General features: G+C 26.6%; 2 protein-coding genes across 5 annotated transcripts; one reads left to right on the top strand and one right to left on the bottom strand.

Annotated features, from left to right (window-relative positions):
• Positions 1–2,332: 2,332 nt before the first annotated feature.
• Bma-pqn-51 (Transcription factor IIA, alpha/beta subunit family protein) lies at positions 2,333–6,607 on the top strand (the record flags this gene model as incomplete). 3 transcript variants are annotated; one of them, XM_043081550.1, is made up of 9 exons in its annotated part: positions 2,333–2,365; positions 2,812–2,913; positions 3,140–3,292; positions 4,090–4,269; positions 4,795–4,918; positions 5,099–5,356; positions 5,695–5,849; positions 6,207–6,311; positions 6,500–6,607. In XM_043081550.1, 9 exons carry the CDS (start codon positions 2,333–2,335, stop codon positions 6,605–6,607), a joined length of 1,218 nt encoding a protein of 405 aa, XP_042937484.1. The 3 variants fall into 3 exon arrangements, with proteins under 3 accessions (XP_042937484.1, XP_042937485.1, XP_042937486.1); XM_043081551.1 differs by lacking the exons at positions 2,333–2,365; positions 2,812–2,913 and having other exon boundaries at positions 3,221–3,292; XM_043081552.1 differs by lacking the exons at positions 2,333–2,365; positions 2,812–2,913; positions 3,140–3,292; ... (1 more) ...; positions 4,795–4,918; positions 5,099–5,356 and having other exon boundaries at positions 5,763–5,849.
• A 1,496-nt stretch (positions 6,608–8,103) lies between these two features.
• Positions 8,104–11,850, bottom strand: Bm9110 (Uncharacterized protein; the record flags this gene model as incomplete). 2 transcript variants are annotated; one of them, XM_043081548.1, is made up of 5 exons in its annotated part: positions 8,104–8,263; positions 8,767–8,960; positions 10,349–10,495; positions 11,065–11,226; positions 11,704–11,850. In XM_043081548.1, 5 exons carry the CDS (start codon positions 11,848–11,850, stop codon positions 8,104–8,106), a joined length of 810 nt encoding a protein of 269 aa, XP_042937482.1. The 2 variants fall into 2 exon arrangements, with proteins under 2 accessions (XP_042937482.1, XP_042937483.1); XM_043081549.1 differs by having other exon boundaries at positions 8,767–8,950; positions 10,354–10,495.
• Positions 11,851–12,067: the final 217 nt, after the last annotated feature.

Here is a 12,067-nt window from a genome sequence, read left to right as displayed (position 1 = left end):
TCACATTTTATTCAATAAATCATTTAACAATTTTTTTTTTTTTATCATTTATTGCATCAGAAAGATAATATGCAATGATAATATACCGGATTTTAAATCCGGTTTTATAGTTTCAATACATTTATGAAATATAAAACAAGAATTCTTCTTCTTTTTCCTCCGTCTTTTTCCTTCTGCTTATTTTCTTTTTCAATCAAAACTGAATTATTACTTTAATAAAGGCAAAGAAAAAAAAAAGGAACTTAGAAATGAAAATTTTCATTTTTTCTTTCTCTGTATTGTTTAGCAAAAATAACAAAAATTTTTTACTACGAAAGATAAAATCATTGCATAAGCAAAAATGACAAATACTTCTTTACTAAATGAGAATTTTTCAAATTAATTAATTAAAGTGTGGAAAAATCAATAGAATTACTTTTTCTTTTTCTTTTCTTTTTCTTTTTGAAAACTAAAAATGATTTGTAATTCGCTAAGCATACAATTATTGCATGGAAAAATAAATTTATAAGTATAAAAAATAGCTACCTTTGATATAAATCGATATACAATTAGCCTCAATGAGATAAAATTAATAGTCCAGCAAGTATGAGATTAATAACTGGGCCTAAAATGAAATCAGCAACTTGGCAATAAATGAAATTAAAGCAGCCTAGATGAGATGGAGCCAGAAGAAATAGGTCCAACTGAATTAATGGCCTAGAAAATATAAAATGGATTCAGCTAAGCTTGATAGAGTGGAAGTTACAGTTAAGTAAAGAAAAGGCGAAAAATATTGCTTTTTTATTTCTCAATTTATTATTTTTTCGCCTTTTTTTAAATTTCAAAAAGATTCAAATTTTTTTGGTCTATTAATGGCTTATATTTATTATTTCAATCTTTTTCCATTAATTTCAGGCAAAAAATTTTGATTTTCTAAATTTCTTTTTATTCAAAAAAAAAAAAAAAAATGAAAATTTTTTATTTTTCGCAATGAAACTTTTTATATATTTTATTTCACTTAAATGATAATAATTATCAAATTAAGAAACTTTTATCAGAATATCACGTCTTACTGTTAGTTTGAAAATATTCAAATGAACTTCTTTTTTTGGAAGAAATTTAAAAAATTTCTTAAAGAAATTTTCAGTCGCTGATAAATATTGTTAATTAAGACAAATTCATGCAACACTGATCGAGTTAAAATGATAATACATTTCATATTTTAATTATAATTTTGAGCATTAATTATTAGCTACTCCATCTAATTAATTTGTAAATTTTTATGAAAACTTTTGAAACCAAAAGAAAATTCTATTGCAGTGTTACGAATTTTTGAATGGAAAAAAACAAAAATTAATTTAGTCTGTGTAACTGATTAATATTATATATGATGGATTTTATATATATGATGGCAAAAATTTATAAAATTAAAAAAATGTATTTCTGTTAGAAAAAGAGAAACCAAAAAAGAACACCAGCTAGTTAACTTAATTAATTAATATGTTTTATAAAAGCTTTTGAAATTTAAAAAATTACATTCAGTAATTACCTATTACGAATTGAAAAAAAAAAAAAAAAAACAAGCTATAAAAACCATTAATTAGTTGATTTAATTAATGAGTACACTTCATCGAAGTCTTTGCATTGCAAATTAGAAAAACCAAAACTGTAAGGACCACTAATTGGTTCATTTAATCAATGAGTACACTTTATAAAAGTCTTTGCAATTTAAAAAAAAAAAAAAAAAAAAAAATGAAATTCCAGTAGTTGAATATTGCAAATTAAAAAACAAAACTGTAGAAACTACTAATTAGTTTCATTTAATTAATGAATACATTTTATAGAGACCTTTAAAATCTAAGAAACTACATGCCAATATTGTCTATTAGAAATTAAAAAAAGAAGTAAACGAATAACAAAAATGCTTTGGGATCATTGTTTGTATAAAGGCCCGACCACAGAGGCCGCTTTTAGTTAATTTCGGTTGGTGAAGTGCTGAATAAGTGTGGTGCGGTTGGTTGTTATTTGTCAGGTGTGGTCCATTGGAGTTTACGTTTACGTTAGTTCAATTAACTTACGTTTGTGCACATATCACGCAAAATAGTTTGATCATAAATAATTGACGTATGCAAAAGCAGAAAACAACATTAACTGATGAAATTTACCTATCGATTAATCAATATGACAAACAGTGCACTTATAATGTAATAGTTATAATCAGTCAGTTTTTTTCTTTTTTTTCGTCAGTTCAATTTTTTTTTCTTGTTTTTATTTTTATTTCGAATTCATATAATTCTAGTATCATATATATCGTACGGTAGCAGCAATTTCTCCGCCTATTATTATTTGAACGATGTCACAACAACAGCAAGCAGGTCACACCATTGTAAGTTCCTTTTTTTTTTGGGATTTAATGGAATAATTAAATTTAAACTATTTCATAAATTCGTCCTTTACAAAATATTAATTTGTTAATTAGTTTATATTTTAATTAATTCATTAATTTGTTGTTCATGTTTTTCTATAAGTACTTTTGGTCGACATTACTCCAATTACCCTTTATAAATTTACCTCTGATGCAGAAACGTACGTGCTGACATTACTTACCTCAGCATGATATTCTGTTATAAATCATTTATGAAACTCAATGTAAAATTTTCCGAGTACTTAGTATTAAGGATATTTTTCTGAAGCTATTTACGAATGTAAATTTCTTAGATTGCAATGTTTTCCGTGAAAATTTTGGGTTTAACAGATGCCTCTGATGTATTTACATAATAATTGATTTTCATAGTTCAAAGATTATGGAATAAGGAATGAAAAGCTTTTTAGGCAGATGTATACAAAGGTGTAATAAATGATGTTATCGGACAAGTGAAGGAAGCGTTTTTGGATGAAAATGTCGATATTGATGTTTTACAGCAGCTCAAAAAGGTACGTCATCATTTCATGTTTTTACAAGAATTGCAATGCTTGACATTTTTGTATAGAATTGTCGCGCTTTCGTTATAGTGTCCTTTTTTATTTAATAGTTATTTTCTTTAATCATTATTTTCACTGTCATTATCTTTGCTTTCCACTGCAAGTTTTAAAAATCATTCAGTTTTCAGTTGGCATTGAATTGCTGTTGCACAGGGTTTAACTTGGTCACTTTTTTCAGGATTGGGAAGAAAAGTTAATCGCAAGCAATAGTGTTGATTGGGATGGTCCACGACATGTGCCACCACCTCCATTACGACAGATGAAGCAGCCAATTATGACAAGCACAACTATACCTCCAGGCAGTACTGTTCGCATTGCACAGAATGGGCAGGTGGATATCTTTTTTATATAATTGGTTCGATTTTCAGAACAGAGAAAGGAAAGCAGAAATTCAAAGAAGGAAGAAAAAGATAAAAGTGAAATACAAAGAAGAAAAAGTTACATCATTAGTATTTATCATAAAACTGTTTGCTGCATAGTGGGAAATTGGGTGCTTTGAAGATAAATGCATTTCATTGTTGTACCCTAAAGGGTATGGGCAGATGGATATGTGCCAATGAGCTGTATTCAAGGATTTTTTCTTTGGAGACTTGAACACTGGGAAACTGTGTGGAAAAGAAAGACTTGTCACTTGCAATCTACATTATCACGGTGGTTTTATTGATCTGTGAACTCAAACCATTTTGAGAATGTGAAATGTACTGCAATATTTGAATAGTTAATTTTAGTTTTCTCTAAAAAGAAACTTCTTAAATTAAATCATCCTGCTCTGTTTATTAAAATAGGATTTAATCTTATTCATTTTTTTGATTCAAGACTTAATTGCTAATGATTATGTGATTCATGAAGGTTAGAATTATTAATTCGTGACGATGAAAGTTAATTATTATCAAACAGACATATTTAATCCATTTATTTTGATATTGCATGATTTTTTCGTTTCAAGACCTTCAGTTTGTAACTTCTTTCTGGAATGAAGAAGAGATACTAAACATCTATTCTTTCTTTATTTACTTTCCAATATTTCTGGATTCTATTTTGCATCTCGAAGGTTATCTGCACTGTAGTGTATATATTTTAAGCACTGTTAGAAATTTTCATCTCTAATTTAGTTACTGTACTTTAAAGCATATATTGGTTCAACAGTCAACACGGTCGTCGTCATCATCGTCGTCACAAGTTACACAGCCGGCATTGGTTATGCAGGCAAGTGGTACATCAAGCATACAAAGGCCTGTACATCAGGTACAGTACATTAGCGCTGCCAATATTCCGATCAACAGTGATCCAAATACTGTTGTAATACAGGTAATTTTTCATTCTAAATCACTTGCATTTGCATGCCGAGTTTGGCTGGCATATAATTAGTTTTTTTTTTTTTTTTTTTAAGTGATAAAAGGCATAATATTTTTCCTATTTTTATATGCTTATTTTTTGTATGTGTTTAGTGAAACTGACGAAATTGACTTAACGATTTATTTATATTGTGGCTTGTCTATATAATGACTTTGAAAGATGCTTAATACCTTTTGCCTTTGTTTCATTTTGTTTCGTCCTTTCTGTTAAGCAAAATGTAAGCGAAGACTTATTTATATTATGAATAGTCTAATTTATGGTTTTCAGCAGTGCTTAATATCGTTTATCCTTGTTTACTTCTGTTTCATTTTTTTTTTTTTTTTTTTTTCATTAAGCGAAGTAAAACATTCAAGGAATGAATTGCTAACAAATTGGCTATGGCAATTGCATTTTTGTATGACAAGGAATTATACTATGTGTTCAATGTAAATACATTCATTAATTTTGGATCTAAATTTAATAAAATTGTGATTTCAGCGACAATCGGTGAGTCAGAATACATCGCAGATAACTACAGTGACTCCTGGAATGATTACATTTCCTGCTGGACAAGGTCAAGCACGAATCATTCAACAAGGGGGGCAGCAGTTTTTGATGCATGGTGAGATTTTGAGTTGAACCTTATTGTTAATTATCTTATTGTGTGAGGTCATGAAAATTTGTAATCTCCGAATAGTTGTCAAATCCAGAGTTGTTGTTTATCTCCTTAGCTAAACCTGGCATCGAGAATTGTCAAATATGAAATTGTACCATGCACTGATTGGTTCTCATTTTTTTACAGGAAGTGGGACAGCAAATCTTCCGACGGGCAGCAGCGTTATGATTTTAAATGCTGGTTCACAAATTCCGGTGACCCTGAATAACGCTGTCGTCTATCAACCCGCAAACAGACAGTTACTTCAATCTGGACAATCTAATCCAAAACTGGAAGACACGATACAAATGCTTGATGGAGCAACAAGTTTGGCTGTTAATACATCAGGAGCAGGTTCATCTCGCACAAATTGCAAATACACAGAGCGAAAAACCGACAAAAAATGTAAGGATAAAGATAACAGCTGATTATACAGTACCTTTTGAATCACGTCAATGTAGATCCGCTTGCCAGTGGAATTCATATTAGTTTAAACAGAACTGCAAAATTTGGAACTGCTATGGTATCTGAAATGATTATTGTATGCTAGCAATTTTTTTCTTGCTTTCACATCTGAAATACATCTGAAAATAAAAAAAAAAAATAAGAAAATGCGGTATTTTTGATGTTTGGTTAAAACGCTTTACTCAGTTGTTGATCAGCGAAATCAACCACTTGTTATCTTGATATACGGGTTAGTGAAAGTGCAGTAGCAAAATTTAATTTTTGTTGTTGTGTTCTAGGCACATTGAAAAAGCTAGCACAATTAGATGGAGCAAGTCGAGTGAGTGATTCATCATCAGAAGAAGAAATGGATGAAGAGGATGATGACGATCCGCTGAGGACAATTGCTGACCGCATAAGTGAAGAAGGAAATGCAGTTGACGACGAAGATCAGGTATCGAATCATTTAATGAGTCATTTTATATTATTAAAAAATAAACAGTTTCATTTTTGGTGTCAAAAAAGCTTTACTAGTAATTGCATGACCTGAAATGCACAGTTAACGGTTAATTTTGCACACTATTGGAGTGAAATGTATTTGCTCACGCTAAAGCATTTTTCTCATAGGATAGACATCTAAAAAATCTCAACTAGAAGCGGAAATGGCTTTTTTAACTTAATTAGTTTCTTAATTAGCTTCTTCCAACTATTCAAATATATTTGATATCTTTACTGAATATTTACTTCAGTAGTGTTTCTTTACAGTACGATAAAGGTTACTGATTTATAATTGAAATCTCAATGACTTCAGGTAACTGAAGAAGATCCCCTAAATTCTGGTGATGATCAAAGTGACGATGAAGATGTGGAGAGGCTTTTCGAAGCAGAGAATCTCGTCATGTGTCAGTTCGAAAAAGTAATCCTTTTTTATTATCTTTTATTATTTATTGTCGTTCATAGTTTGATTTCGTCCGGTGAACACGTTTTTCATTTTAGACTACTGAGCTTTTAATATTAGTTTTTTTTTTTTTTTAAAATCAAAACAAGGAGACTTGTGTTGAGAGGAGCCATTATTAATTATATAAGTCATTATTGGTTTTGTAGGTACATCGTGCTCGCAGTAAGTGGAAGTTCACGTTGAAAGACGGCATAATGCACATACGTGGTAAGGATCATTGCTTCCAGCGCTGTTCGGGTGAGGCCGAATGGTAGCAGCAATGCTAGTAGAGAATGGAAGAAATTGTTTGATTTGTTTAAGATGTATGTAATTATGGGCAAAAAAATTGCTATAAGATTCAAATGTAATTAATTATTTGACGTAATTTTAAAATTCGGATTTTCAAAGTTTTTTCAAGTGCATTCAATTAGGATATAATTTTTTTTCTTAATTCACCTGAACTAAATTCACAGGATACATTTTTTGTTGTTTTAGATTATGCTTTATTAAATTTGGACAAGTAAGATTTGTGAATATATGGTTTTATTAGAATATGCCACATTAAAGCGAAAGCTTTTCAAAATACATATTTCTGATATATTACAGTACTTTAGACGAAGAGAACATGATGATTTTCTCGAAATGTCTTCGTGCTAATGATATCATCGATTGTAAATTAAACCGATTTATTTGAATTTTATGTCTTATCATTCAATCGGTGATGTGATATAATGTGTTTAGTATGCCCATAGATAAATAGTAAGTACATTGTTTTTTGTTCATCTGCTTTCTGTGCCTTTGATTGCTTTTCCATCTGTACCTGGCTTTTTTGTTTTGTATATTTCTCTTTGAAAGAATGCACTAATGGCATTGCTATTATTATTATCGCTCTTTTTATTATTGTTATTATCATTACTGTCATCACTTTCCCTGACAAATTCATTTTAATGTCTTATGGGTTGACTGAATATAAATTGCTTCATTTAATAAATGTATCTCGTTAAATTTCACTTCATTTTCAGATTAAGGTATCAGAAATTTTTGTTAAAACATTGTACACATTGGCAAAAAATTGTTTTTGAATGCTTTTTTCGATAATATCGGTTGCTATTTTTCTCGAAAGTAAGCATATATTTAGACACTAAGTTTTATTTTATAATGCATTCGTATAGTTTGCAAAATACTAATAGGCATTTTTCTGCAACGACATGAGAGAAAATGTTGGGATAGCTTTCTTAGGGTATGAAGTAATCATCTCAGAATTGGCTGATGACAAAAGCTGAAGTCTTGAGTTGAGATGATAATTCCGAAATGATGTCAAGTCATCAAGTCAAGAAATGATGTCAATGTCAAGTCATTGATCTGTACCGTTTTACTTATATAGTTGCTGTCAGCATATCACTCATTTCAAATTCATAGTTTCAGAAAAAATAATATGATTAATTTGACACAACAACACTGATAAAGTGACATTTCCTTTCAAAGTATTACAAAATGCTTCTTAAATTAAGATAGTAAATGTAAATATTTATTAGTTAAAAAGTAACAAAAAAGTTGTGACTAAAGATTATCGGTTCAAAAGTGAATTAAAAGTTTACGATTATTGATCATGCTTCATCATTATTTTATTATTATTATTTATATTATTCATTTGTTTCTTTTATTTATTTTTATTTGACTAATTCATTTATTTATTTATTTTTTACTTATGTTTTATTTACTTTTTTCATTAATTATTTAATTGATTTGTAAATTTATGCATTATTAATTTCTATTTATTGCTATCAGACAACGAAAAATATTGCTGTTTGTCGGATGTATACTTTATTGGCACTTTCATCAGTAATGCCGGATTATCATCACATGCAATCGGCACATCTTCCGTTTTCTCATTTACTTGAATTCGTGAATGAATTGGACGTGGTTTATCACTAGAAAAAGAATTTTTTTTTTTCATTTTATAATTTAAATTTGATGTTAACGGTGGAAAGATTTTTAATTTTAAAAAATTTTACATTATGAAAGTAAGTGAGCAATGTATTTCTTTTAATTATTATTAAAAAACAATTTGTCTTACATGAATTATATAGCAGCAATATTAATTTTTAATTTATTCATTTAGAATTTTTAAAAGTATTTTGACATTCTGTAAGAATTTTTTTCTGATTATTCCTTAAGAATAAATTGTTTTTATATCATCATTGTATGAATTTTTCTTTTTTTTAGAAAAAAATTTAAGAAGAAAGACTAGAATGGAATGGAAATGAATATATTGAATTCTTGCATTTTATTTATTAATACTGAAATTAGTTATTAGTCATTCTAAAAACAGATGAATTTGAACTTGAATTTTTATTTTAAATATAAACCATTCCTAATAATAATTAATATTTATATTTCTTGAATGATATTTAAATGTTTGCAAAAAGCTTGCCCCTGAGTTTTTAAAATATTTTGATTTGGTTTTAAATCAGGATCTCGTTTCATGCGTTTATATTCTTGTTGACAGATATCGATTACATCAGGCGCAAGTGGTAGATCTATTTCCATCGATTTTTCGGTCATTAGCGCTAGACGAACATGTGCTGTTGCTAATGGATCATTTGGCTGTTCAATTACTAAAGTTGCCTAAATTTGATTATAAAAGAAAAGTTGTGCTTGAATTAGTTGTGTATAAAGTTTGTCTCATTTTTTCTTTTTTTCATATTTATTTTCTTTTATTTTTTGTTTTTCTGAAAAACTGAAAAATTTTTTAAATTATTTTTCATTCTTTATTAATTATATCATTATTCAAGTTTAAAATTTAATAACTGATGCAAAAACTTCTATAAACCAGACATTGAATAAAAACTGCTCGAATTTAAATTATTTTTTAGTCGTTAAATGAACAAATAAAAAAGAAATATTATTTTTTATGTTGCGTACTTCCAACAAACTGATAATTGATTACATTAATTATATAAAATACTTATCACTTATCTTTATGCATATTACTATATTACATATAAATTAATATTTGACTTGCATTATTTTTGTATTTAACATTGGAAAGTTTAATTATCTTTTTTTTTTTTTTTGTTTTGTTGAAATAAAATAATATTAAGGAACTGAAATGGAAAATTTAAACAAATTTAAATCTTTTTGTCTTTGATATTTTGTAAATTCTATTTCATTGTCAAATGTTCACGGCTTTTAACTTTTAATTTTTGTTCACAACGATCTAAAATGTAATATACATGAAAAAAGTAACATTATTTGTTCGATATTATTCATAAATCTTTTTTTTTTCGATAATGAATAAAAGAAATTTTTTTTTTTGCACTAAATCTTTGTATGAATTATGTAATAATAAGAAAAATGCTAAATTAATTTTTATTTTGAGTAATTAATAATTGTAAACTAAACTATGAGTCATTCTTTAGTTGAGTAAAAAATAGAAAAATAAAAAAGTCTGAAATGTTAGAAATTTCAATTGTAAAACGGAACTTTACCAAAGTATATTATTCAATTCTCCCAATAACAGAATTCAATAAAAGTTTGTTTGCATATAAAAAGATTAGGAAGAAAACATTTTTAAAACTTTTTTCACTAAAAATTCTTTTATATAAAAAAAGAAATAAAACTTTTCCGATAAACAAATGATTTGCTATTAACCGTAAAATGCATAAACAACTTAATATTATGTTGAAAAATGCATTGTGTATGATAGCAAAAACCTTAAATTATTTTTTCCTCATTAAAAAAAAAAAAAAAAAAAAAAAAAAACTAAGAATAAATAATTTGCTAGTCGTTATCAGAGGCATAAGATTATGTTATATATATAAAATTTGAATTACCTTTTCACCACTATTCGATAATTTGTGAAATAAAGTATTATCATAGAATTATTTTATAAATTAAATTTTAAATAAATTTCAGTTTAGAATTTGAATTAACTTTTAATTATATTTTGTTAAAAAAAAAGATAAATGAACATAAATAAATTAAAAGAGACAAAATAAAAAGTGAATTATTACATAACCGTTTTTCCGTAAATTAGCGCAAATAATATTGGATGTATCAGAAACTGTAGTAACCGGAACCGAATCAACGTCTAAGATTGCATCACCTTTTGCTAAACTCATTCCTGCTAATGTATGCTCAATCACACGTGTCACGTAAACCTTAAATAATTTTATTTCATTCCTAATTTAAAAATTTAATTAATTTCTTAATTACAATCTCTTGCTTAAAAGAATTACTTAATAGCAAATTACTGTTTTTCATTATTTAATTTTACTGTAATATGCATTTTTTTCAAATCAGTATTCAAAATTTTATAAAAATTTTTTTCAAAAAATCTTTGCTACAAAAATAAAATCGTTTTTCTTTTTTTTTTAAAAAAATTTTTTTTTATTTTTAAATTTTCTTATTCACTTAAAAAATGTGAACAAATGCTAAAGTCAAAAAACACAAAAAATTACTGTTCGAATTTGAATTAAAAAAATTAAGTGCAAAAAAATTTGATTTTGCAAAATTAAAAAAAAAAAAAAAGAAATGTTAATTAATAAAATGCTTAAATCAAATATCAATGCAAAAAATGTTTGCATAACACTTTATTTTAAAAATCTTTTATTATTTTGCCAAATTTTAATTTGCTAATTTTTAACTTTTTTTAAAATAATTTATAATGTCCAGTATAAATTGAAAATTTGAAAAAAAATTCCAAAAACAAAATTAATGAAAGTATAACCTTATTGTTATATGATTTAATAGAAAGCGCAAGTTTGCAATTTTGAATGAAATATAAAACAGCAATGTGATACTTATAATTCATATTTTGCTCATAACCTTTCGGAAAACGACTCTCTTCCATTTCCAGTTTTGTTTTCAATCGAATTCCATTAATTTTAAACTATATTATATTATTTATTAATAATTATTAATTACAATTGATTGGATTTAAAAAAAAAATGCATAAATTGCTTAGAAATTTAATATTACAAATATTATTTATAAACAATAAATAAATAAATAAGTAAATATGCATATATATATATATTTGAAAGGATTTAGTATTGAAAAACTACAAGTAGAAGTTTTTCTGTTCTGTATTAAAATATAATTGTAAATGATTCGATTCAAGTTTTGTTTTTACTTTTTTCGAGAAAAAAAATTTATATTAAAATAACTATTGATATAAAGTTACATCTCACAGTTATAGTAATTTTGTTATCACTGAATAAAAGAAAGGTAAGATAAGCAACATAACTATCAATATAAAGTTACATTTCATGATTGTGATAACTTTATCATTGCTGATAAGACAATCAAATAAAGTTTATGTTATTTATCATGGTAATCTTATCATTAATGGAGAAGAAAAACAAACATTGCAATCATTTTTGCTCATTTCTGCTATTAATTCTTCAAATTCTTTTCGTGATTCAATTTTCTTATCATCAATATTTGTAATTATATCACCAAATTGCAGCAATTGTTCCGCTACTGATCCACGCTCAACTTTTGTTATAATCATTGCTTTCGTTATCATTATTCCAATCTATTTAAATTTATTGCCTTTATTATCGTTGCTTTAGTATTTCAACTTTCTTATCATCATTCTGATCTATTTTATCTTTATTTATCACTATTTGATCTGTTGAAATGGATATTTATTGTGTTAATATCTTTCTATTAGGATGTGAGTTAATCATTAATTAATTTTTTCTATGCTATTATGAATTTTCAAAAAA

This window comes from Brugia malayi (assembly GCF_000002995.4).
Source record: "Brugia malayi strain FR3 genome assembly, contig: Bm_v4_Chr4_scaffold_001, whole genome shotgun sequence".
NCBI lineage: Eukaryota > Metazoa > Nematoda > Chromadorea > Rhabditida > Onchocercidae > Brugia > Brugia malayi.
This window is presented reverse-complemented; position numbering and strand designations above follow the sequence as displayed.